Source organism: Dryobates pubescens, chromosome 30 (genome assembly GCF_014839835.1).
Source record: "Dryobates pubescens isolate bDryPub1 chromosome 30, bDryPub1.pri, whole genome shotgun sequence".
In the NCBI taxonomy this organism is placed as follows: Eukaryota; Metazoa; Chordata; class Aves; order Piciformes; family Picidae; genus Dryobates; species Dryobates pubescens.
In genome coordinates this window covers 10,713,426-10,741,217 of record NC_071641.1, presented here as the reverse complement: position 1 = coordinate 10,741,217, position 27,792 = coordinate 10,713,426, and the positions used below count along the sequence as shown (strand labels likewise).

Sequence of the window (27,792 nt, the reverse complement as noted above, 5' to 3'; positions counted from 1 at the left end):
CAAATGCCTCCCCACATGATATGCTGGAAAGAATTTCTATTCTTTGAAGATGCTGTTGCTAACATCCAGAAGGTTTTCTGAGTTGGCTGGGTGTGAAAGTTAGGTGAAAGTAGTCAGATGAGAATTTTGGTGAGTGGAAGGGAGCAAATGCCACCTTTGAGCAACGCTGGCAGACTGGAGGGCTGCCCACGGGGTGGCTTTTTCTTGGTTTTTTGTTTGTGGGGTCTTGGTTGGGTGGGGTTTTGTGGGGTTTTTTGGTTGGGTGGGGGTTTTGGTTGGGTGGGGTTATGTGGGGGTTTTGGGTGGGTGGGGTTTTGTGGGGTGTTTTGGTTGGGTGGGGTTTTTGGTTGGGTGGGGTTTTGTGGGGTTTTTGTGTTCTTTTTGTTTGTTTTTCCTCTCTGGCTAACATACTTGCCAGGTTATCAGTAACATACTTCAGGAGCCTGAAGCTGGATTTTCCTAGCTGCACAGCAAGCTTTTGCACAGTTTGTTCTTATGGCTAGTGGGATCTTTGCTATTAGATCTGGTCTCCTAATGAGTATAAGAATAGTAGATCCTTTAGGAAGGGTCTCTGATGCGTTTAGGGGCAGACAGTCTGGTAAAAGTGCCAGTGGAAGAGGAGGAGGAGGAGTGGAGGAAGGTGAGTGCTTCTGTATGGTATATTGATAGCATGCAGAGAAGAGGAGGCTGTGGTGTGACCTTCCAGTACCTGAAAGGGGCCTACAAGAAAGTTTAGGAGCGACTTTTTAGAATAAATTTAATGAGGTTGGAAAAGACCTCCAAGATCATCAAATCCAACCTATCACCCAACACCATCTAGTCAACTAAACCATGGCACCAAGTGCCTCATCAACTCTCTTCCTAAACACTCCAGTGATGGTGACTCCACCACCTCCCTGGGCAGCACATCCCAATGGCCAACTACTCTTTCTGGGAAGAACTTCTTCCTAACATCCAGCCTAAATCTCCTCTGGCACAGGTTGAGACTGGGTCCTCTTGTTCTGGTGCTGCTTGCCTGGGAGAAGAGAGCAACCCTGACCTGGCTACAGCCTCCCTTCAGGTAGTTGTGGAGAGCAATGAGGTCTCCCCTGAGCCTCCTCTTCTCCAGGCTAAGCAACCCCAGATCCCTCAACCTCTCTTCAGAGGGCTGTGCTCCAGACCCCTCCCTAGCATTGTTGCCCTTCTCTGGACACCTTCCAGCATCTCAGCATCTTTCCTAAACTGAGGGGCCCAGAACTGGACACAGGACTCAAGGTGTGGCCTAACCAGTGCTGAGCACAGGGCAGAATGACTTCCCTGCTGCTGCTGGCTACACTGTTCCTGATATAGGCCAGGATGCCACTGGCTTTCTTGGTCACCTGGGCACACTGCTGGCTCCTGTTCAGCTGCTGTCAAACATTGCTTGTTGTGATAGGACGAGGGGCAACGGCTTTGAGCTGGAAGAGGGGAGACTGAAACTGGAGATTACGAAGAAATTTTTTAAAGTGAGGGTGGTGAGACACTGGAGCAGGTTGCCCAGGGAGGTTGTGGATGTCCCCAGCTTGGAAGTCTTCACAGCCAGGTTGGATGAGGCCTTGAACAAACTGTTCTAGTGGAAGGTGTCCCTGCCCACGGCAGGGGGGTTGGAACTAGAGTCCCATCCAGCCCAAACCATTCCATGATACTGTTTAAATGGCTTGAATGGATGAATTCCTGTAACCTTGAGCTGTTGTTGAGGCTGTTGTTTGGCTGGCTGAAATGAAAATGAACAGTCCCTTGAGATCTGCACTGCTGCTTCAATTAAACAGGCTGCTTTCGTGGCTGAGATATTGAAGTTCTTCCTGAAATTGCTGCCTGCTGCAACTGCCTGCAGTGACCTGCTGCTGCTAAACAGGGTGGGAAGAGTCCTACTGGAATGAAGCTGGAGATTGAAGAGCCTCTTTCTTTTTTTTTTCCTTTTCTTAACAGCATTGTTGTAACACTGAATATTGGTGCTAAAATCTGCTGGAAGGCAGAAAGTCAGCTGTGATTTTATTATTTTTCTTTTGGTCTTTGCAAAGAGAAAAAGAGCTCTGCTTGTTGTGTAAAGAGGCTTAATAGATCCCACCCCTGTGAGTCACCCTAGAAGCTGGCTAAATATATTCAGTGTCAAACGCCTAGGAACTTGAAATAGTTCAGTAAATATGGGCAGCTCAGTCTGGCTTACTAGGTTTCACTGCTTGCTTTCCTTACCTGTTTAAAAAGAAACAAACCACAAAACACACAAACAAAAAGCCCTCCACCAATGTTTCCTCTCAAACTCTTGACAGGTGCTTGTGTTTTGGTCAGGTTTTGAAGAGGAAGAGTTTGTCTCCCAGCGCCGTTCCCTCCTTGTTAACCCAAATGCTTTTGTGAGATGATATAATTGAGCCAGCAATGTGCTCTTGTGGCCAAGGCCAGTGGGCTCCTGGGGTGCCTTAAGAGAAGTGTGACCAGCAGATGGAGGGATGTTCTCCTCCTTATCTACTCTGCCTTAGATCGCACTGGGAGTGGTGGGTCTGGTTCTGGGCTTCCCAGTTCAAGAGAGATAGGGAACTACTGGAGAGAGTCCAGTGGAGGCCACAGAGTTGATAAGGGGACTGGAGCATCTCTGTGAGGAGGAAAGGCTCAGAAACCTGGAGCTGTTTAGCTGCAGAAGAGCAGCTCATCAAGAACTGATGGACCTGTTGTGGGCAAGAGGATGGGGTCAGACTTCTTTCAGTGGTGCCCAGTGATAGGACAAGGGGCAGTGGGCACAAACTGCAACCCAGGAGGTTCCATCTGAACAGGAGGAGAAGCTTGTTTGCTGTGAGGATGCTGGAGCCCTGGATTAGGCAGTTCAGAGAGGTTGTGGAGTCTGCTTCTCTGGAGAGACTCCAAACCCACCAGGCCATCGTGATCCTGGGCAACCTGCTGTGGGTGGCTCTGCTTTAGCAGGAGAGTTGGATCAGATGATCTCCAGAGGTCTCTTCCAACTCCTGCCATACTGGGATTCTGGGATTTGGAGTAAATTCTGATCTGGGAGAAATTCTTGACTTGCCTAATACCTAATGAAGCTACCACTAATTCCTGTGAATGGAAACCCTGCTTCTCTGTGCCTTGGATAGCCTTTTAGTGACATAAAAGGATCTTTTTATGCCCTAAGTAGTTATTTTTCCCATGTGTGCTGTGTGAGTTGGATGCTGTCCATGCATTTGTGTGTTTTATAAGCTTGGTTTGTGGATGGACACTGATAACCCATCTTCAATACTGCCACTGCCAGAGGAGCAGAGGATGTTAATGCTGAGCCTAGGAAGTGTGTGTGGGGGGAATCTGTTTGTTTGTCTTGGAATGAAATAAAGCAATTTTGCAGCCATAACAAAAAGTTATAAGCAGGAAGTGGCTATGAAATGTGAGTCAAGTGCTTTGCTTGGGAAAACTGACAGCACTTAAACTATTTTTTTATGCAACAGCTTGTTTTGATACTGCTGTAGGTTTCTCTCCCTCTCATGGTTCTGTTGCTAGGAAGTCCATTGTGTTTGTCACAGTGGTTTTAAGTGCAAGGAAATACTTTTGAAGAATTCAGTTCTGAGCTATAGACATATGCTGATTCTCTTTACTGGAGACATAAAACAGTGTTAGAAAACTTCCTGATATTACTCTCTCTAAATGTGCTCTGGAGTTCATCCAGGTCGTGGCCAGTTTATTCTTCTGGTCTTTGTAGGGGGGTTGGGTTTTTTGGTAAATCATAGAATAGTTTGGGTTGGAAGGGACCTTCAAGATCATCTGAAATCATCTGAGAAACCTACTGTGTCCAGTTCTGGGCCCCTCAGTTTAAGAAGGACATTGAGACACTTGAATGTGTCCAGAGAAGGGCAACAAGGCTGGGGAGAGGCCTTGAGCACAGCTCTGTGAGGAGAGGCTGAGGGAGCTGGGGTTGCTTAGCCTGGGGAAGAGGAGGCTCAGGGGTGACCTCATTGCCCTCTACAACTACCTGAAAGGTGGTTGTAGACAGGAGGGGGTTGGTCTCTTCTCCCAGGCAACCATCACCAGAACAAGGGGACACAGTCTCAAGCTGCACCAGGGGAGGTTTAGACTCAAAGTGAGGAGAAAGTTCTTCACTGAGCGAGTCGTTCGTCATTGGGATGTGCTGCCCAGGGAGGTGGTGGAATCACCATCCCTGGAGGTGTTCAAGAGGAGACTGGACGTGGCACTTGGTGCCATGGTCTAGTCGTGAGGTCTGTGGAGACAGGTTGGACTTGATGATCCTTGGGGTCTCTTCCAACCTTAGTTATACTGTGATACTGTGATCTGGTTGCAGTACCACTGCCGTGAGCAGGGACACCTTCCACTAGCCCAGGTAACTCAAGGCCTCATCCAACCTGGCCTTGAACACCGCCAAGGAGGGAGCATCCACAATCTCCCTGAGCAGCCTGTTCCAGTGTCTCACCCCCCTCACTGTAAAGAACTTCTTCCTGATACCCAGGGGCTCTTATTTGTTTCTTGTTCCTTTGCTGGGTGTGAACCAACAGCCTGTGCCATTAAAGGAGGATAGCCATGGGGTTCACTCGTGGTTCTGCAGGGTGATGGTTTTGAATGCCTGTGTCCCTGCTGAGTTGTTAAGGAGAAATCTTTGGTTTTAAAGGGAAAATGTCTTTGGCATGAGGGTGCTGGAGCCCTGGATTGGGCTGCTCAGAGAGGTTTCTGAGTCTCCACTGGAGAGATTCCAATCCTGTCTGGAAATTGTGATCTTGGGCAACCTCCTGTGGGTAACTCTCCTTTAGAAGGGGAGTTGGACTAGATGATCTCCAGAGGTCCCTTCCAGCCCCTAGCACACTGGAATTAGGGGATTTTGCAGTTGGGACAGTGATTTTTTGTTCTCAGCTATCCTCACTTCTCCAAAGTGCTTTGAAGCATAAGGCTGAAGCAGGAAGGATAGCAGAAATAGTTTATTGTATGGAAATTAGATCTGATTTCTGCATGAAACTTTGATTTTCATTGATTGGAAGCATCTACTTCAGCTGTGCATACGTGATTATCGTGTCCATACCTAAGTGCTGTTGCTCATGGGGTTAACTTTCCTTCTTTGAACAGCCAGAATGCCCCATGAAGACTATATATATCCTGTGTGGTTAGACATCCACCATGAAATAGTTTGTAATCACTCCCCTTTGTGTAGGCTGCTTGACTAATGCCTCTATCAAATCTTTCTCTTTCAGATCTGCCTTGAGTGAAGTTTGACAAACAATGGTCCAGCAGTTTTGTCTCTGGAAATGGTTAGCTGTAGGGATGGCAGTTGCTACTATCTTAGCAGGTTGTTTGGCCCAGAATGATGAAGGTAAGGTGGGGGATTTGCTGTGAGGGAGGGGGTGGGGTGATTCTGTGATCTCATTTTAATTACTCCCTACCCAACCCCCCTTGAAATTATTGCTTGAAAAAGCAGTTTGATACTTGGTAGCCAAGAGAGGTTACAACAGAGAAAGATCTGGGTGTGTTTGATGATTTTAAGCATCTGCCAATGATTGTTTTTAACAAAGCTGTTGGTTTACCAAGCAAGATGAAACCTAAAGTTGCAGTGGTTCTCTGTTGGACTCTAGCATGAAAATGTATTTCCTCATGTTGATTGAACAAATAATTAACCCTGCCTTAGTTTTAAATGAACAGTTGGAGCACTCAGAACAGGGTCTGGAGGGAAAAGGTTCACGGTGAGGGTCATCCAGAGAAGCAATACTTCAGAGATCCCGGAACATGGCAATTCAACAGTGTTGAGTGGCATTAAGAAATACCAGAAAGGTGTTCTGCTAATTATCTACAGGCATGAAAAAGCTGCAGGCCTAGACAAGTGATTCTGACTTGTTCTTTTGCACAAGTTAAAAGTGGGAAAGTTCATTTTGACAGACGTGTTCTTTCTTACTCCTAAGAATAATGGCAGGGATAAGTAAAATCTGAGCTGGGTTTCAGAATGTCTGTAATGAAGTTGTTCATTTTAAGAGGCACTTATACCTTCCATGGAGCACATATTTATGACTTATTCAGCTGACTTTTCTTGTAGAAAACTCTGTTTTGGCAGGTATGAAGTGCAGTGGCTTTGCTTTTGTCAGAAGTATTCAATCCTACTTGAATTGCTTGCTTTCTTGTGTATTTTGTTGTGAAGTTCCAAGTATGTATTTCTTGTTCTATTAATTGTTTCCCAAATGTCCTTTTATTCCCTTCCATCCCCCAGCCCAATGCTGTATATCATGTCCACAATGTATAAGTGAGCTAATTGGATTTTCATATGCTGTCATTGTAACTGTCACTGTAGACACTGATGAGCTGCTCATATTTCAGATACTTGATCTCTGCTTGGCTCCTCTCAGCTTGCTTTTGAACTGTTTATTATAGCAGGGGAGTGGGACTGTTTGTGCTTTGCAGTGTTGGACTTGGTGGTACTCGTCAGGTGTCTTCAAGCAGCAAAAGGCTGGATCTGAGGGAGGAGGGACTGCATGGCAGAGAGATGTCTCCTGATGTGTTCATCAGCATGGGGGGAAGCAGCTGCTGAGGAGCAATGGAATAAGTTGAAAGGAGGGAAGTGCAATGACAGGGCAGTGCTAGGCTGTGTCTGTTCTAGGGTTATGGAAAGACCTCAGGATAGGCTGAAGCAGGGGAAGCTTTCTGTGGGGACAGGCTGTGAGAGTCGGAGCTGTTCAGCCCGGAGAAGAGAAGGCTCTGGCGAGACCTTGGAGCAGCCTTCCAGTACCTAAAGTGGGGATGCAGGAGAGCTGGGGAGCAACTTTTCACAAGGGCTTGTAGTGGTAGATCTAGGGGCAATGGCTTTGAGCTGGAAGAGGGGAGAAAAGAGTGAGGGTGGTGAAACACTGGAACAGGTTGTCCAGAGTGGTTGTGGATGCCCCTTCCCTGGAGGTGTTCAAGGTCCAGCTGGACAGGGGCTTGAGCAACCTGGCCTAGTGGAATGTGTCCCTGCCCATGGCAGAGGGATTGGAACTAGGTGATCTTTAAGGTCCCTTCCAACCCAAACCATTCTATGATCTTGTTTGTACTCACATGGCTGATGCCATAACATCCATCCAAAAACCCCACCATTTTTTCATCCAAATAACATTGTGAATGTCATTTGAATACCAATTTCTAGTTGCACTTGGATGACACTGAAGTGTACAAAACACAGATGTCCCAGCAAGTATAGTAGGAGACAGCTTGATCTTTCAAAATAGGGAAGCAGAATCCTCAGGTTTCAACTGTTGTTCCTTTCTACTTCACAGTCTCACAGTATAACTAAGGTTGGAAGAGACCTCAAAGATCATCAAGTCCAACCTGTCACCACAGACCTCATGACTAGACCATGGCACCAAGTGCCACATCCAGTCCCCTCTTGAACACCTCCAGGGATGGGGACTCCACCACCTCCCTGGGCAGCACGTACCAATGGAGGATGACTCTCTCAGTGAAGAACTTTCTCCTCACCTCCAGCCTAAACTTCCCCTGGCACAGCTTGACACTGTGTCCTCTTGTTTTGGTGCTGGTTGCCTGGGAGAAGAGATCAACCCCTTCCTGGCTACAATCACCTTTCAGGTAGTTGTAGTTAGGTAGTTTCAGGTAGTTGTACTTAGAAGACAAACTTCCACTTTGAGTAATGTCCCCATCTCAGAGCATGCGGATTGTTACAGGTGGTTGAGAGGAAAGGAAAGCTACTTGTCCACAGTTAAATACATAAAAATAGAATTTGTTAATGCCAGTGAGACTGAAAATGCAGGGCAAGGTCCTAACCTGAAAAGGGTGTAAACATGTTGTTAGTGATCTGTTGTTCATGAAACTTCTTGTTGCCTGATGGGGTGATCTGGTAGGAGAAAAATCTGTGCAATTTCTTCACTCCTGTGTCAGGAGTTACTGTGAGCAGGTGGAAATGGCATCAGTGACAGACAGCAATGGCAGCAGAAGCTAAGCTCATTAGATCAGTTTGGGGGTTTTTAAATTGCCTTGCACCAGTTTGACTTTTTATTTGTTTCTTAGATTGAAATCTTGCAATAATTCTATGAAAACTTGCCAATAAAGCCTTCACTTGGGGCAGCAGGGAATGGAAAATGACATGAAAATACAGGATATATTCAAGTCAGGGCTGAGTCTTGTGGATGACTTAGCAATATCACAGAATTCATCCAGTTGGAACAGAACTGAAAGATCATCCACTGAACCCTGACCCGGCACTGAAGGTCAACACTAAACCATGTCCCTAAGTGCCACTTGAACACCTCCAGGGATGGTGACTCCAGCACTGCCCTGGGCAGACCATTCCAGTGTTTGAGAACCCTTTCACTGAAGAAATACTTCCTGATATCCAGCCTGAATCTCCCCTGGCACAGCTTGAAACCATTTCCTCTGGTGCTGTTGCTTGCCACCAAGGCTGGTACCCTTCCTGCTCCAACCTGCTTTCACGTAGTTGTAGAGAGCAATGAGGTCTCCCCTCAGCCTCCTCTTCTCCAGACTGAAGACCCCCAGCTCCCCCAGTCCCTCCTTGTAGCCCAGGTGCTCCAGGCCTTCCTCCAGCCTCGTTGGCCTTCTTTGGGTATGCTCCAGCCCCTCAATGTCCCTCCTATAGTGAGGGGCCCAGAGCTGAACACAACACTTGAGGTGTGACCTCACCAGTGCTGAATACAGGGGGATGATGACCTCCACATTCTTGCTGGCCACAGTGTTTCTAAGATATATATATACATACATCTACTCCAAGTAGCATAGAATTGTTTTGATTGGAAAAGACCTCCAAGATCATTGAGCTCAACTGTTAACAGTGTCAAGTCACTACTAAACCATGTCCCCCAGCACCACATCCACATGTTTTTTGAATGCTTCCAGGGACAGTGACTCTCTCCACAGCCCTGGGCAGCCTCCTGCAGGGCTTAACCACTCTTTCAGTGAAGAAATATTTCCTAATAGCCAGTTTAAACCTCCCCTGCTGCAATTTGAAGCCATTGCCTCTCATCCTGTCACTGGTGTCTGGGAGAAGAGACTGAGCCCCTCCTCACTCCAAACTCCTTTCAGTTAGTAGCAAATATCTACACCTTTAGAGGCAGTATTCAGACAGTAGCAGGGATTTGCAGGCTTTGTTTCAGTGCATGTGCTTAGGTTGTTGAAATGATATCTTTGCTGTCTAAGCCATTCTTTCAGATGACTTCACAAGAATCCCTGATAGTGTGGCCTTGTGCTGATATTCCTCCAGGCATGGCTTTGTGTGGTGTGTTCCATTCTTTTTGTCTTGGCTCAAGCCATTTTGTTTAGCACAGAACCCAGGCTTTTTTTTTATCCTTTGTGGTAATGTTCTCTTACATGGTTGAAAAGATACAGATTTGATGGGTAGACTGTTCAGTGCATAAGGAACTGACAGGATGGTTGCATCCAGGGGGTGGTGCTCAATGGCTTGAAGTCCAGATGCATGGCAAGTGGTGTCCCTCAGGTATCTGTACTGGGACTTGTACTGCTGAATATTTGCATCAATGACAGAGACAGTGAGGTTGAGTCTGCCACCAGCGAGTGTGCAGATGACCCCAAGTTGAGTGCTGTTGTACATACACCAAAGGAACAGGGTGGCATCCAGAGGGCCCTGGGCAAGCTGGAGAGAGGGACCCAGGTGCACCTCATGAGTTTCACCAAGAGCAAGTGCAGGGTTCTGCACCTGGGCTGGAACAATCCTCACTGTCAATACAGACGAGGCGGAGGTGGTGGTAGAAAGCAGCCCTGAGGAAAAGGACTTGGAGGTGCTGGTGGATGAGAAGCTGAATATGAGCAGGCAGTGTGAGCTTGCAGCACAGAAGGCAAATCACATTCTGGGCTACATCAAAAGATGTGCGGCCAGCAGATCCAGAAAGGTGATTCTGCCACATTACTCTGGTGAGACCTCACCTGGACTACTGTGTGCAGATCTGGAGCCCTCAATACAGGAAGGACATGGACCTGATGGAGCAGGTCCAGATGAGGGCCAGGAGAATGATCAGGGGGTTGGAGCATCTCTGCTATGAACACAGGCTGAAGGAGCTGGTGGTGTTCAATCTGGAGAGGAGGAGGCTCCAGGGAGACCTAATAGCAGCCTTCCAGTACCTGAAAGGGGCTACAAGAAAGATGGAGAGAAGCTGTTTACCAAAGTCTGCAGTGACAGGATGAGGGGCAACGACCTCAAATGAGACAACAACCGATTTGTACTGGATATTAGGAACAGGTTCTGCACCATGAAGATGGTGGAACACTGGAACAGGTTGTGCAGAGAGGTGGTTGGGACCCCATTCCTGGAGACATTCAAGGTGAGGCTCAACAAGGCTCTGGGCAGCCTGATCTGGTTGAGGATACCCCTGCTGACTGCAGAGGTGTTTGGACTGGATGACTTTTATAGGTCCCTCCCAGTCCAGACCATTCTATGATTCTATAGCCTGAACAGGGAAACTTTGATTTTTGATGAGTATAGTCAGGACTACTGGGACTGTACTAGGGGGGGAAGGTTCAGATATGTTGTTGCTTGAGCAGCATGCAGCACCCCAGTATAAACTTGAGAATTAACTGATTAGTGTGTTGTTTTCTCCTCCCTGTGTTCAGGGAAGGGTAAATGCAGCTAAAAGTACTTTAGAAATATCTTCAAGATATTTCACATTAATTTCACAATGCTGTAATAGAGAAAAATGTGTAAGGAAAGTAGTTCAGGGCAGAATGGGCTACTGGTAACTCATCAAACACTGGCCAGCTAATGAGGCAGTGCTTATAAAAACATCTCCTTACACATACCTTTCTTTCAGCTAAATGGAAAACTATGTTCTGTACTTAGATCACTGCAGAGAAGTACTTTTGCATGCCTGGAACTGGCAGAGGAGTTGTAATTTGCAGTAACCAAACTTGTAATCAAAACATAGCGTGTGAACGATGGCTCCTTGTAGCAGTTGCAATTTAAAAGCTGTTATATAAACAACAGAACTATCATGAATGCAAACAGGAAGAGCTGGTTGCAGCAGAGCCCATAACCAATTTCTCTGCATCTGGCTTGAAAATAATGTGTTTTCATGCTTATTGCTCTGCCTGTGTGGTTGGTTGCAAGCCTCTTACTGCATTGTGCTCCATTAACCAGGGCTTGCTCTCTTTCACATGTTGTTGCTGATCTGAGTCTTCAGATCTTCCACAGCCATTAGTGGTATTACAAAGCAGCCTTAAAAACTCTATCAAGGACCGTCTTGGAAAATAGAATTGAATAGAATAAACCAGGTTGGAAAAGACTTTGAGATCATCAAGTCCAACCTGTCACCCAACACCGCATGACAACTAAACCATGGCTCCAAGTGCCACATACAATCTGCTCTTGAACACCTCCAGAGATGGTGACTCCACCACCTCCCTGGGCAGCACATCCCAATGGCCAGTCTCTCTATGATGAACTTCTTCCTAACATCCAGTCTAAACCTCCCCTGGCACAGCTTGAGACTGTGTCCTTATGTTCTGGTGCTTCTTGCCTGGGAGAAGAGACCAACCCCCACCTGTCTACAACCTCCCTTCAGGTAGTTGTAGAGAGCAAGAAGGTCTCCCCTGAGCCTCCTCTTCTCCAGGCTAAGCAACCCCAGCTCCCTCAGCCTCTCCTCATAGAGCTTTCCTCAGAGGGCAGTCCTCCCATCCCTTCTTCATCCTCATAGCCCTCTGTTGTACTCTCTCAAGTAGATCCCTGTCCCTCCTGAACTGGGGAGCCCAAAATTGGATGCAATATTCCAAGTGAGTTCTCGGTAGGGCAGAATAGAGGGGGAGGAGAGCTTCCTTCTTCTGAATGTAGCCCAGGATCCTATTGGCCTTCTGGGTCACAAGGGCGCACGGTTCAGGTGATGTTGCTGCTCTCCAGCCAAAGCATTTAAAGAGCAATAATTCCCTTTCTTTTGGTTTTACTTGCTAAACTAAACAAGCAGTTCTGTATGCTGCCCTTACAAAGTAGGTTTTCCTTCTGGAACCTCATGATCTTGCTGTGTCCCTCTTCTGGCTTAGAACATGGTTGCTGACATTTCTGTCCGGTGTCCCAGTGACATCCTGACAGTTCATTATGATGCCTGCCATGCTTTGCTGTCTCTGTCAGAGTTATTTCACTCAGCAAAGCATATGTGGTGGTGCTTGTGCTGTAAAGTAATAGAGCTTTGTCTTTTTTTGTCATCAGCTGTAACTGATAAGCACTTGGGCCTTCAGGGGTGTTGTTTTCTTACAGCAGTGCTTTTGTCAGTGGGGACTGAGTGAGAAGCAAAGCAGTATCGACTTTGTGCTCAAGTTTTGTTTCCCTTTGTGCCACCAACAAACCTGTGTCCTGCATTTCTTCTTGCAAGTTTTCAGTGGGCTGGAATTTCAGTCATCTGTTAGTGCTCACTTGTAGAGAGCTCTGGGACCTGTCAGGACAAAGTACCCATCTGAACCAAGTGTGTTTGCCATCTCTCTTCAGCTAGTACTTAATATTTTCATACTAATTCAGCCTTTCCAGCTTAATCATTCCAGTGTGTAAAGATCTATGGATGAAATGCAAGTATTTTACATCTGCTGTTGTTCCTTTGTCACAAAACCCACTCCCTCTCCCCCTCAAATTAACTACTCCATCCCCTTCTTCAAGTGCTGTCACATTAGTCTCAAGGTGCTTTTGAAGAACCTCTTCAGTGTTTTCTCCAATGATTTCCTCCTAGCATCCTTTTGCTCGGTGATGTGTAGTGCCACAACAACTGAAAGGCTGTGGGTAAATGAGTAATGGGGAGTCACTGATTTGTTTGGTTAGTTTTAAAGAAGAAAAAAATCTGCTGATACAATTTCTGGCTTTTCAATCCCCCCAGGGATGTGGAATCTATCTGACAACCTTTAGGGGAAGAAAATTTCCTTCCTTCTGACTACTGTCCAGAGGACGGTCACAAAAATGATCAGGGGTTTGGAGCATCTCTGCTGTGAACACAGGCAGAGGGAGCTGGTTTTGTTCAGCCTGGAGAAGGCTCCAGGGAGACCTAATAGCAGCCTGCCAATTCCTGGAGGGGGCTACAGTCTCAGGCTGTGCCAGGGGAGGTTCAGGTTGGATGTTAGGAAAAACTTCTATACAGAGAGAGTGATTGCCCATTGGAATGGGCTGCCCAGGGAGGTGGTGGAGTCGCCATCATTGGAGGTTTTCAGGAGAAGACTTGATGGGGTGCTTGGTGCCGTGGGTTAGTTGTTTAGGTGGTGTTGGATTGGTTGATGGGTTGGACGCGATGATCTTGAAGGTCTCTTCCAACCTGGTTTATTCTATGTATGTATTCTACATGAAGGATGTACAGAGAGACTGTTTGCAAAGGCCTGCAGTGACAGGACAAGGGGCAATGGTTTCAAACTAGAGAAGAGCAGATTTAGACTGGATATCAGGAAGAAGTTCTGCACCATGAGGTTAATGGAACACTGGAACAGGTTGCCCACAGAGGTGGTTGAGGCCCCATCCCTGGAGATACATAGAATACATAGAATAAACCAGGTTGGAAGAGACCTTCAAGATCATTGCTGGTTCTGGTGCTGGCTGCCTGGGAGAAGAGACCAACATCCGTCTGTTTACAACCTCCCTTCAGGTAGTTGTAGAGAGCAAGAAGGTCACCCCTGAGTCTCCTCTTCTCCAGGCTAAGCAACCCCAGCTCCCTCAGCCTCTCCTCACAGGGCTGTGTTCCAAACCCCTCACCAACTTTGTTGCCCTCCTCTGGAGTCCTTCCAGCAAGTCAACCTCCTTCTTAAACTGAGGGGCCCAGAACTGGACACAGTACTCGAGGTGCAGCCTAACCAGTGCAGTGTACAGGGGCAGAATGACCTCCCTGCTCCTGCTGGCCACACTGTTCCTGATGCAGGCCAGGATGCCATTAGCCCTCTAATGTTCAATGTACGGCTCAACAAGGCCCTGGGCAGCCTGATCTAGTTGGGGATGCCCCTCCTGACTGTGGGGAGGTTGGACTGGATGAGCTTTGGAGGTCCCTTCTGGCCTTGATGATTCTAGGATTCTGTACCGTAGCCTGTTGAACAGGAGATGTGCTGTTGATCCCTGCCCCTGTGGGGCTCTAGTTCTAACATGCTAGTTGGATTTTGCTAGCAGCAATGCCTTTGCAAGACAAAGTTCTTGTTGTTGGGAAGCTTCAAGGAATACCTGTTAGCCTTTTCATTGCTGTCTACCTTACCATGTAGGTGGAGGAGAAAACCAAATCATAATCTCATTTTGATTGAAACATAAGATAGTACATATTGGGTTTTGTTCTTAACTACTGAAGTCCCTCAAAGGGCTGAATTAGGATTTTTTTGGGGTGGGGAGTATAGATTTATCTGGGAAAAATATGCAGCCATTGCTTCAGTAAGCTGAGCTTACCTTATGGCTGCATTACTGCTAAAGCTGGAGCAGAGGAGGGCGATACCAAGTCTGGAAGGCCTTAAGATCAACTTCCAGGTGAGGCTTAAAGTAAAACTGGATCCTCACTGGGTTCTTAAACTCCTGTTTCACAAGGCACATGGGCCAGGCAGGAGGAAACACATCTCCTGCCAACTTCAGCACTGAAGTGTTGAACTAATTGAGATGAAGTCCATCTATGGTTCATGCTGGCATCTGAAACGAAAAGGAGGCTAATCAGAAGGTTTGCTTATTCAAAGATGTATTTCACCTCATAAGGGATAAGCAGATCACTTTTATGTCAAGGTGTAAGGAATATCCATTTAAATGGTCTTTATCTCTACCCTAAGTGGGATGTTGCTATTTAAATAAGGGTTTTCCTGAGAAAAACACAGGTGTGCAATTCCCTTTTGCCACCAGATTTGTTCAGGCATAAGCTCCTTAAGCTGTTTTCCTGCTGCATGGGGCCCCCTCTGTTAGTTATTGTCTTTTATTCAGTCTAACAGTGTCTCAGGCTACAAAAAATTGAATAACTAAAGGGCCTTACAAATCACTTTAAGAGGCTACTTTAAAAATCAAATAGTTTCAGATCTTGATATATTACTGTTGGGCAGGAAATTAGCTCAGGAAAATGCATATTTGAATACATGTAGCTCGTTTATCATTCCCTGAGCCCTGTGCTGTACACATCCTGGGAGAGAAGAGAAATGCAAACAGGTGCTAGCCTGAGGGCTGCCTGGGAAAGGCTCTGTTCTTCAGAGCAGAAGCAATTTGCTTTCTTTGTTCAACATTGCTGCCTTTGGTTGGGAGCTCTGGCACTTGGCTCTGCAGCGATGTGAAAGGAAAAGGAGCTGCTGGTGGTGTCTTTGTATTGTAGCTCAGCCATTAGTTCCTCTGAAGAAGTGACACTCTCTTTGAGAGCTAAACGAGGGACATCCTGAAGTGCCATGAGCAATGCCTCAAGTCTTCAGAAGATCAGTTTCCCTTTGGCAAGGGGTGAGCCAAATTCATGCAATGTGGGCATCAGAAATGCATGTGGGCATCAGAAATGCATGTGCAAATTCTAGCCCTAGGTTTCCTGGCAGAAGTGATGGAGTACTCCCCGTGATGGTGCTGGGATGGATGAGGCAAGAAGCTACCTGTTCAGAAGCAGCAAATCCCAGATCCTAATGTCCTTGGAACAACCAGTCTGTGGGATCCAGCTGTGAACAAGCCTCTTCTGGGCACTGCTCTGCCAAGTTGTTTCTGCTCAGCCTTACTCTTTCAGCACACAGTGTGTTTTGTGTTGGATGGCCTGGATTATATGGTTGCAAGCATCTAGAACTTGACTCACCTGAGCCATCCCTTGGTGTGGGGAAGCAGTGAATACTGAGCTGATGCTTCCCCTTCAAGGGATAGGTGCCCTTTCTTAAGGTGAGATTCACATTCTGATGCAGGGAAAGCTGAAACCTTGTTGGTTGGACACGATGATCTTGAAGGTCTCTTCCAACCTGGTCTATTCTATTCTATTCGATTCTATTCTATTCTACTCTGAATCCTAATGTCAGATGTGCATGCAATGGCAAGTGTGTATGCACACGTGGTTGTTGCATCTCTAGGTAGAGTCATAGAATGGTTTGGATTGGAAGGGACCTTAAAGATTATCCATGTCCAACCCCCTGCAGACCAGGTTGCTTCAAGACATCATCCAGCTTGGCCTTGAACACCTGCAGGGAGGAGGCATCCCAAGCCTCCCTGGGCAATCTGTTCCAGTGTCTCACGACCCTCACTGCTTATCTCCAGTCTAAATCTTCCCTCTTCAAGCTTAAATCCATTCCCCCTCATCCTATCATTATAAGCCCTTGTAAAAAGTCCCTCCCCACATAGTGGGAGCATGAAGACGTTTAAGGCAACAACCTTTGTTGTGTAAAGCTTGGCTTTGCTTGACTGACATTTTCCCTCTGGGCTTGAAGATACTGCTGAGGCTCTCCTTCACACTTGGACCTTCTTAATTCCGGTCTATCTCAGCACAGGCTGGTGTTGGCCTCTTCTTGCAAGTAACTAACGTCAGGACAAGAGGAAATGCCCTCAAGCTGCACCAGGAGGGGGATAGGTTGAACATTATGAAAAATGTATTTCCTACAAGAGTGGTGAGAATTCAGAACAGGCTGCCCAGGGAGGTGGTGGAGTCGCTGTCCCTGGAGGTACTCAAAGAATGAGTAGATGTGGCACTCTGCGACAAGGTTTGGTGGTCATGGAGGTGTTGGGTAGAAGGTTGGACTTGATGATCTCAGAGGCCTTTTCCAACTGGGGTAGTTTTAGGCTATGCCTTCAAAATTTTTCACAGGTCTTGAGCAGAAAAGTAATAAAATGTAAATAATCACTATCACAGTATCACCAAGGTTGGAAGAGACCTCAAAGATCATCGAGTCCAACCTGTCACCACAGACCTCATGACTAAACCACGGCACCAAGTGCCACATCCAATCCCCTGTTGAACACCTTCAGTGATGGTGACTCCACCACCTCCCTGGGCAGCACATTCCAATGGCCAGTCTCTCTTTCTGGGAAGAACTTCTTCCTAACATCCAGCCTAAACCTCCCCTGGCACAGCTTGAGACTGTGCCCCCTTGTTCTGGTGCTGTTTGCCTGGGAGAAGAGACCAACCCCGACCTGGCTACACCTCCCTTCAGGTAGTTGTAGACAGCAAGAAGGTCTCCCCTGAGCCTCCTCTTCTCCAGGCTCCATCTGCACTAATCCACTCAATCCACCTCTGGATTACCTGCTGAATCTCTGTGACACTTGCAGCTGAATCAGCAGTGCCTGCTTGTTTCCTAGGTAGGTAGTTGGATATAGGTAGCCTGCTAACACAGACAGGCTCCAAGAAGTTTTCCACTGCCTGATTATGTAGCTAAATTATACACCATCCATAGCACAAGTTTGGGTATTTGTTTTTTCTTTAATGAAGTTCACTTTTAGACCTAAGTCCCTCTAAAAATATTTACTAAGATGAAACAGGAGGTCTGGGGAAAGGAGCCTGAGCTGTTAGGAAGCCTGAAAGCTGCAATGTTCTCTGCTGTAGACTCCACTGCAGCCAGAGGGTGTGAGGAATGGGATGAGGTATGAGTTGAAACACAGATACATTTTTCTCAATAGAAACATAAGTTTTCAGAATTAACAAATTTACCCTTTTAAAACCTCTTCAAAAATCACAGGTAGGGAGAACCCACCTGTTCCTACCTCTTTCTCCAGGCTTGTCCTCCTTCTTCCCTGGCTAGGAGTTGTGGTGCACTTCCTCTTTCATGCTCAGTCTTCTCCAAACACTCATTTTTCTGCCTTATAACAACCTCTCCTCTGTCTTCGGGGTTCTGCCACTGAACTTTGCCAACTTGGCAAGTTGCATATTGCTTCTGCTCCTTCCATTGCTGTTCCTCCCCTGACCTATTACTTTCCCAACTCCCATTTTTCCTCATTGCAGTCCAGCAGAAAGAATTGTTTTCTGAATGCTTATATGAGGCTGTCATAGGCTTGACAAATAAACTGTGATGGAAGCTACCTCCCTGTTCTTCAATTTAATCCATTTTGGATGAGAAGTAGCTGTTTAAAACAAGATGCAGGTACTTCAGCTTGATCAAAACTGGGTTGCTATGATTTGATTTTTCAATAACAAGAACTGACTCATGGCTGTGTCCTTCAGAGTGCAGATCCTGTGCATTACAATCTACAGATTGAGTTCTGAATCATCTCCCAATTCCTAGTTTTGGTTCAGTTTAGTTTTTGTTGGAGTGGCATTCTTAACTATATCAATAATCCCAGCATGATGGAGGTTGCAAGGGACTTCTGGAGATCATCTAATCCAACTCTCCTGCTAAAGCTGGGTCAACCGCATCAGCTTGCACTGGAGCACAATGGTCAGGGGCTTGGAATCCTTCCACAACCCCTCTGGGCAGCCTGCTCCAGGCCTCCAGCACTTTTCACACCAAAGAAATTTCTCCTTCTGATCAGATGGAGCTTTCTGGGTCCCAGTTTGTGCCTGTTGCCCTTTGTCACTGGGTACCAGTAAGAGGAGTCTGGCCCCAGCCTCTTGCCCTCCACCCTTTAGCTCTTGCTGAGCATTGAGCAGATCCCCTCTTGGGCTGCCCTTCTCCAGGCTCAACAGCCCCAGGGCTCTCAGCCTTTCCTCCTCACAGAGATGCTCCAGGCCTCTCAGCAGCTTTGGAGCTCCATTGGACTCTCCAGTAGTTCCCTGTCTCTCTTGAACTGGGAAGCCCAGAGTAAGGAGCACAAGTTTCCTGTGTATTGTGTGGCAAGGGTGTGACTGAACAGTGAGTTACTGCAGGGCACCCCCAATTACAGTGGCAGTAAAAACAAAGCCTTAAGAACTTAGTTTAAAAAATCACCCAAAAATGAAGGGTGACTTTTTTTTTTTTTCACACCTTGACTTTCTTTTGATTACTTAGTGAGTTTGGATTCCCACTTTGGAAGGCTTTCAGGAGGAGTCTGGGGGGGTTTCAGCACTTGCAGCAGGTCTGAACCTGTGCAGGGCGTGGGTTCATGTAGGCAGCAGGATGTCTGCTGTGGGGTGCACCACGGGAGCAGAGCTGTGTTAGGGCTGTGGTTGTCAAGGATGAGCTCTCACGGCTCACTCTAATTCCTTCATTTACAGTAATCATTTTCAGATTAGGGGATCATTACTGTTCAGCTGTTGTCTGGCATTAAACACAGACACTGCTTTTCCTGACTAAAGCTCTTGCAAACTCAGGCAGTCACTAGGGGTTTATATGAAATGCTTGTGGTGAGGGAGTGTCTGGGATTTTGAAGTTCAAACCAAAAGCAACCACCAAAAATCCACCCAGGCCAGACACTTTCCCTTCCCTTTCCCCCAAAACTGCTTCAGTTTTTGAAGTAACTGGAGTTTGTAATTGTTCACCTATAGTGTTGCAAGGCTGAGGAGAGACCTTCTCACTCTCCACAGCTACACTAAAGGAGGCTGGAGCAAGGTGAGGTCTTGTTCCCCTAGTAGCAAGTGATAGGACGAGAAAAATGGCCTCAGGTTGCTCCAGCAGAGGCTTAGGTTGGACATTAGAAGAAACATCTTCGCTGAAAGGGTTCTCAAACAATGGAATAGGCTGCCCAGGGAGGTGGTAGAATCCCCAGCCCTGGAGATGTTTCAAAGAGGCAGAGATGTGGTATTGAGGGACATGGTTTAGCACCAGACTTGAAAGAGAATGGTCAGACTTGATGATCTCAAAGATCTATTCCAAACAGAAAATTTCCCTGAATAAATGCAGTTTACATTTGCAGCCAATAAGCTGGCATTAATGTTTAATGTCAACTTAACAAAAGAGAATGAACTCAGAAAGGTTTTTTTATCTTGAAGACTTTAGCCTTTAAGCACAGATGTGATCACTGGCTTTCCTCCTGGGCAAATCCCTTTTCTCTGACACATGGGTAATCTCTGAGGAAAAAGAAGGACTTTTCCTTTTGTTTGGGTGGTAAAAGAAGAAGAAAAAAAAATGAGGAAAGAGAAGGAAAAGGGGGCCTACATGAAAGATGTGGAGTGACTTTTTAGGGTGTCAGGTAGAGAGGTAGAGATAGGACTATGGGGGATGGAGCAAAACTAGAAATGGAGAGACTCAGATTGGATGTTAGGAAGAAGTTGTTCCCCGTGAGGGTGATGAGACACTGGCACAGGTTGCCCAGGGAGGTGGTGGAAGCCTCATGCCTGGAGGTTTTGAAGGCCAGGCTGAATGTTGTTCTGAGCAACCTGCTGTAGTGTGAGGTGTCCCTGCTCATGGCAGGGTGGGTAGTAGCTGAATGGTCCTTGAGGTCCCTTCCAACCCTGACAATTCTGTGGTTTTATGATAAAACAGGAGATGGATTTAAGAGGAGTCCAAGGGTCTCACTGAGTTAGGTCCAAAAAATAGGAGAAAAACCCCCCAACCCTCTTATCTTTTACTGCAGTATTTATTAGTGTATTGAAGCATGGGGAGCCTTACATTGATGTGGAGATGAATGGTTTTATATTTCCAGGCTAGAATGAGCAGGAATCAAATATTTAAGCAACATCCCAGTGTAGTGATGCACCTCGTTAAAACTGAGTGCAAAGCAAAGGGCTGAAGGAGGTGAAAAATGCAGCAAGGGAGAGAAACTGTGTCCCCAAATAGGCTTTAGAGATAAATGGGGATTCTCTGCAATTGAAAGCTGAACAGATCTAGTGTGAATTGTCCTAGAAAGCTGATTTTCACAGAAGGGTGGCTGTTGGGATATGATTTGGGGTGTGTTTTCCTAGGATGCCTGTTCAGCTTCCTTTTGTGAATGCAGTGGCGGGAAGCATTATCGCTTCTCATTTTAGAACCATCTGAAAGAGGTTTCTATTTAAGGGACTGCAAACTGTTAGGCATTTTAAAACACATTCCTGCAGAGCAGGAAATAGTTCACTCACATTGTTTGCTTTGCTTGGTCCTGTACTGTGTTATCATAACTTTAGTCGGTGATTTGTAAGCTGCTAATTATTTTGCCTCCAGTAGCGATGCAACATTGCATACTTGATTGATTTGTCCTTTGAAATAGGTCATTTCCTGCTCTGTGGTGCTAGCTGCTGAGAAGAATCACCAAAACAATTGTTTTTCCTCCTTACTTGCTAGAATCAGCTGTTGGTATTTATTCAATGATACTGACAGGAAGGGTTTTCCATTAGCAGTACTGTCTCATTTAGGCACGTCATTGATTTGAGCAGCTACAAATAATTCTGTTAATGCCAAGTGGTTTTCTGACTTTAAGGATACATAATGGGACAGGAGTTAATTATTTGACCTTTTGTGCAAGCCTTGCATGAGACTGATTTCATGGGTTATTTCTAAGCAGAGTTATTCAAACAGACTTCCTTGTTGAGTCCTAAAGAGGAACACACAGTTGTAAGCAGCTGGGGATGTCCTTCATATAATAGCAGCCTTCCAGTACCTGAAGGGGGCCTATGAGAAGGATGGAGAGAGACTGTTTATAAAGGCCTGCAGTGACATTGACGAGGGTCAATGGCTTCAAACTAGAGAAGAGCAGATTGAGACTGGGTGTGAGAAACAGGTTCTTTATTATGAAGGTGGTGGAACATTGCAACAGGTTGCCCAGGGAGGTGGTTGAGGCCCCTTCCCTGGAGATAATCAGGCTGAGATTCGACAGGGCTCTGGGCAACCTGATCTAGTGGAGGATGTCCCTGCTGACTGCAGGGGGTTTTGGACTGGATGAGCTTTGGAGGTCCCTTCCAACCCAGACCATTCTATGATTCATCAGTAGCTTCATCCAAATCTCTGGATGGTCCAAACTTAAAACATAGCATTTGTTGTTGCCTGGTGTTGCTGGAGGTGATGATTTTGTTGTTTTCTTTCCATCTAGTTTGCCAGTGCAGGCTGATTGTAGAATGGTTTGGATTGGAACGAGCTGTAAAGATCATCTAGTTCAACTCCCCTGCCATGAACTGGGACATTTCCTACTAAACCAAGCTGCTCAAAGGCCTATCCAGCCTTGCTTGGATCCTCCACAACTTCTCTGGGTGATCTGTTCCAGTGCCTCATGGCCCTCATAGGGAAGCATTTCTTCCTAATGTTTAATCTAAATCCAGCTGCTTCTACCCTCATCCCCTCATTACCCCTCATCCTGTCACTCCATGCCTTGGCCAGAAGTCCCTCTCCAGCCATCCTATTTCCCCCATTTCAGTATTGCTTCTTGAGAAATAGATGGCTTGTATTTTACTTAGTGGGGTTGGGGTTTTTTTGGTGGTAAGTGGTGACACAGCACAAAAAGTTATTGCTCAAACTCAAGGCCAAAAAGAGAGTAAGTTTATAAAGGTGTCAGAAAACAAAGGAAGCCACGGTGGTCAATTTGCCTTGGGCATTAGTGTAGCTGGATGCTAGTAAATACTTCTTCACAGAGAGGGTTATCAAACATTGGAATGGTCTGCCCAAGGCAGTGACAGAGTCACCATCCCTGGAGGTGTTTAAGCAGCATGTGGAGCTGGTCCTAAGGGACATTGGTTAGTGGTTGCAGTTGCCTCAACCCCCCATAGTTTTGTTGTACGTGTTGGGAGTTGGACTAGATGACCTTTAAAGGTTCCTTCCAACCCAAACCATACTGTGATGATACTGTGACAGTGCTGACCCTTCAGTGCTGGGTCAAAGGTTGGACTGGATGATCTTTGAGGTCTCTTCCAAGCAGATGTTATCTGTGATTCTGGATGACAGAGTAGTTGAACTGTTACACTGTGGTGAGTTTATGATGGTTATGTTGTTCTCTGTCATCTTCCTCCATAGAAACAGTAAGTTTTACTCAGCCAATAATTTTTTACTCACTGGGATGAGGATGCCTCCTCCCCCCCCCCCATGAAATTATTTGGATTCTGCCAGGTGAATCACTGTAATACTGAATGTGATTCTGTAGTAGCAACCTGTAAGAGGTAGAGTTGTAGTAAATGGCACCTTTCAGAAGTAGCTGCAATGGTTACAGCTTAGCACTGTAAAGATGAAGGCAAGGCCAAAGATTTTGTTTGTTTTCTGGTGCCATTAAAATCAGGAGCTGCTGTGTTAACCTAAACTCTAAGATTTTAGTTACCTTGACGGGGAAAGTAAAAGGAATGATTTTAGAAGTGAAAATGTATCAGTAGCTTAGAAGGAAATGAGCAGTACTGCATCGCTGAGCTCACAGCAGGTTTGGGGATCCAAAAAAGGCCACAATAAATAGCAGTCTCCTTTGCTTCTGGTAGCTTTAGCTGCCCTTTGAAGTCTCTCTGTTGATATCTCAAAGGTACAGCAGCATTTCTCAAACTCCAAGCACACAACCTGTGGGACAGCAGTATTATTTTTCACTTAATGAGCTTGAGCACATGAGCAATTAGGAAGACATAATTGAATGAAGCTAATCAGGAAGACACAGAAGCTTGCCTCTGGGATGCTGCTGCTCAAGTCAATTGCTCCTCATATCTGCAGTTTTATCTGTTTAGTTAATGACATCGATGGGTATAGTGGCACGGCCTGGTGGTTTTACAGCTCCAGGGCCTTGGTGGTTTGGTTTTGTCCTCCAGCCTCAGTCTTTTTCTCCTGCTAAGGAGGTAGTGATTAACAGGAGATGAGAGTCTCTGCTTGGCTTTCTGGGTGCTCAAAAGAACCTGATGGAGACTACTCTATTTGAAGTGGCTTTGAATTGCTCAGTACACAAACTGCAGATTAAGGCAGTTGTCTACTGCCGTGGTCTTCACTGGGCTCCATAAAATCAGTGAACCCGTTGCTGCCTGCTAATTAAAGTAGTTATGAACATACTGACACAGAATGATGAACTGAGTGAATGGCTTCAGGTAAATGATTGTTGTCTTCATTATCCAGAAATAAAGCCATAATGATCCAGGATCTTACCCCCCACATCGTTTGATATTTAAAAAGCATAAACAGTCAAACAGAGAAGGTAAGAATCAAACAGTCCCATAGCTGCGCTTGGCTGCTTTCTTACATTCCTTGTGCACAGAACCCTTGTGTAATCAGCTACTAGAGGTACAACAAGCAAATGCCTTGTCTCTTTGTTCTTCCAGCCTAATCAATGGCTTGGGATTCTTTTTCAGTTGTGCATCTCTGGCTAATATAAAATTCATCAACCTCTCCATTACAGGCAGCCTGGATGTGGAGTAGCAGCCGAGTACTTGTGGAAGGGCTGTGCTCCTTCCTCAGTGCCTGCCTGCCCCCTAGGAGGGGAAGAGTTTTTGACACTGCTGAATGCCAAGAATGCACTTGAAACTTGAAGTCACAGAGTTGTAGAATCAATTTGTTTGGAAGAGAGCTCTAAGATCATTTAGTCCATCTGTTGACCCAGGGAGGTGGTAGAGTCACTCTCCCTGGAGGTGTTAAAAAGGGATTGGACATGGCACTTGAAGCCATGGTTTAGTAGTCGTGAAGTCTTGGGTGACCGGTTGGACTTGATGATCTTTGAGGTCTTTTCCAACCTCATTGATTCTATGATTCTATGACCTAGCACCACCACTGCTGTTAAACCATGTCCCAAAGTGCCATGGCCACGTGTTTCTTGAACACTGCCAGGGACAATGACTCCACCGCCTCCCTGGGCAACATGTTCCAATCCCTGACCACTCTTCCAGCAAAGAAATTTCTCCTAATCTCCAGCCTAAACTTTCCATGGCACAATTTCAGGCCATATCCTCTTGTTCTATCACCTAATAACTGGGGAAAAGAGACCAACCCCCACCTGTCTCCAACCTCCTTTCAGGGAGTTGTAGAGAGCAATGAGGTCTCCCCTCAGCCTCCTCTTCTCCACACTAAACAACCTCAGCTCCTTCAGCCACTCCTCACCAGACTTCTTCTCCAGACCCTTCACCAGCTTTATTGCCTTTCTCTGGACCTGCTCCAGCACCTCAATGTCCTTCTTGGAGTAAGGAACCCAAAACTGAACCTAGGATTTGAGGTGTGTCCCTGTACAGGGGCATGATCACTTTCCTACTCCTGGCCACACTGTTCCTGATCTAGGCCAGGATGCTGGTGGCCTTCTTAGCCACCTGGGCACACTGCTGGCTCATCTTCATCTGGCTGTCAGCCAGCACCCCCAGGTACTTTTTTTGTGGCAACTTTCCAGCCACTCTGCCCCAAGCCTGGAATGTTCATGGGGTTGTTGTGACCCAAGTGCAGGACCCAAGAGCTTTGCTTTGTGAACCTCATACAGCTGACCTCAGCCCACCAATCCAGCCTGTCTGGATCTCCTTGCAGAGCTTTCCTACCCTAAGTAGATCAACATTCCCACCTAAGTTGGTGTCATTTGCATGATTATGTTCAATACTATCTCGGAGGTGGAACCATACAGGAAGAGTCTGAAAGCTCCCTTATACACTGCAGAGAGGGAAATGAGTCCACATTGGAGGCATCACATCTGTCCTCCTGCTGATGGCTTATGTAGCCTCTGTGTCCCAATTATTACTGTGTTATTATAATGTGGAAAACCCCCATAATCTTTTAGCTGCCTAGCCTTGTTGATGTTAAGATTCCCTGAATATACACTTGCAATGGTCTGACTTAATCCATCCACCTACTAATACTTTGAGGCTGGATGCTTCTTTGAGTGTGTGTACTTGGAAGGAGGATGGGCAGGGCTTGCTATTCCTTTGGCACTTCTCGTGTTCCCCAGGAGCCCAGACACTGAGGAAAGCTCTGTTTTGATGAGAAGAGATGATCAGTCTTCATTTCTGCCATCAGATATCCTCTTCTCTTTTTGAAATGCTGATGGGCTTTACAACAGGAAGCCAAACTTGCCATTTTTTTTCCTTTCCATTTCCTCAATATTAGCACCAGGAGCAGTAGATTTGTTTTCTGGGTTCATGATATTTCGATGCTATTCAAATATCTTGGGAAGCACAAAGTTACTAACCAACTCTGTCTGGGTTTGGAAAATGGATCCCTCCCCCCCCAACTGAAATTTTGGATGGCAGCCAGTATGCCCTAGAAGGTGTTTATGATTTCAGCTGTTTTCTAAGTAGGTAGAAATGGAGCAGTAAATCTTTGGAGGGTTTGGAGTCACACCGCCAGGGATATGAAATGTCTTTCTCGATGTCGCAGGAAGACATCGACTCTCTGCTTGCAATTTATCTGTTGTTCGATGGTAGAGGTTTCAGACAGCACGTGTGACCATGCTTGGACCCCTGCCACTTGTGTTATTGAAAGAGACACCCCAAAAAATCATCCTATCCAAGGGGTATACAATTCTGGAAGCTCAAAAAAGCCTCTGCTCCAGCATCAGCCACTTGGCTTGGCTTTAGCACTGCCTTTTGGGGGTGCTTGGTGTGGTTTGGGAGTCTTCTCCAGATGGGTGCTAGTGACTTCAACAGCAAGTCAAACAGTCCTTTATCTCATCCCTTACTTCTTTCCTCATAGGGTTGCTCTGCAGGGGAGGTAGCTGTAAATCTTTAATTTATTGCAGTGAATCTTAAACTTGTCACAAGACAAAGGCTGTAACTATTTTGCATTTACCAGACCATTTTTCACTTAATCAAGTCCAAGCTTTTCAAACACAAGTAGAAGGAAATTCTGGCAGGAGTGACAGATGCTTTCAAACTAAAAGAGAGGAGATTTAGTCTAGATATATGGAAGAATTTTTTGGTGCTGAGGGTGGTGAGATGGTACATGCACCATCCGTGGGATCATTCCAGGTTGGGTTGGACAGGTCTCTGAGCAACCTGCTGATGTCCCTGCTGACTGCAGGGATGTTGGGCTAGGTGACCTTGAAAGGTCCCATCCAACCTAAAGCGTTCTGTCATGCCATATCTGCCTTCTTCCATCTGAGACTGTAATTTGTTTATTAAGCAGGTGCTTCAGTAAGGAGGCTTTGTTTGCACCTTTATACTTCTCACCAAAAGCTGGTGGTGTTGGGGAGGTGGTTTTTTTTCCTAAAATACAATTTGTAGTAAGCTCTAAACTTGCTCAAAACTTTTGTCTTTAGAACTGGGAGGTGTTTTGTTAATTTACCTGAAAATGTGACTGTGGGACTGGGAAGTCAAAGCACACCTCATAGAGCAATCAGTTTGGTTGTCATTGGGGATGGGAATAGAATAGAATAGAATAGACCAGACCAGGTTGGAAGAGACCTTCAAGATCGCTGCATCCAACCTATCATCCAACACCATCTAGTCTACTAAACCATGCAACCAAGCACCCCACCAAGTCTCCTCCTAAACACCTTCAATGATGGCAACTCCACCACCTCCCTGGGCAGCCCATTCCAATGGGCAATCTCTCTCTCTATGAAGAATTCTTCCTAACCTCCAGTCTAAACCTCCCCTGGCACAGCTTGAGACTGTGTCCTCTTGTTCTGGTACTGGTTGCCTGGGAGAAGAGACCAACCCCTGCCTGTCTACAACCTCCCTTCAGGTAGTTGTAGAGAGCAAGAAGGTCTCCCCTGAGCCTTTGTTGCCCTTTTCTGGACATGTTCCAGCAAGTCAACATCTTTCCTAAACTGAGGGGCCCAGAACTGGACACAGGTGCAGCCTAACCAGTGCAGTGTACAGGGGCAGAATGACCTCCCTGCTCCTGCTGGCCACACTGTTCCTGATGTGGGCCAGGATGCCATTGGACTTCCTGGCTGCCTGGGCACACTGCAGGCTCATGTTCAGCCTACCATCGACCAGTACCCCCAGGTCCCTCTCCACCTGGCCGCTCTCAGCCACTCTGACCCCAGCCTGTAGCTCTGCATGGGGTTGCTGTGGCCAATGTGCAGAACCCGGCACTTGGATGTGTTCAATCTCCTGCCCTTGGCCTCTGCCCATCTGCCCAGCCTGTCGAGGTCCCTCTGCAGAGCCTCTCTACCCTCCAGCAGATCAACTCCTGCCCCCAGCTTGGTGTCATCAGCAAATTTACTGCTGATGGACTCAATGCCCTCATCCAGATCATCAATAAAGATGTTAAAGAGCATGGGGCCCAGCACTGATC

The 27,792-nt window shown here is 46.4% G+C and overlaps 1 protein-coding gene across 1 annotated transcript in view; it reads left to right on the top strand.

Moving 5' to 3' along the window:
• The window catches only part of PCDH15 (protocadherin related 15), a 995,294-nt gene that overhangs the window by 588,280 nt on the left and 379,222 nt on the right, over positions 1–27,792 (top strand). The window contains exon 6 of the mRNA XM_054174769.1: positions 5,196–5,314. Coding sequence (XP_054030744.1) covers positions 5,224–5,314 — 91 coding nt within the window. The 5' untranslated portion in view covers positions 5,196–5,223. The remainder of the gene's footprint in view (positions 1–5,195; positions 5,315–27,792) is intronic.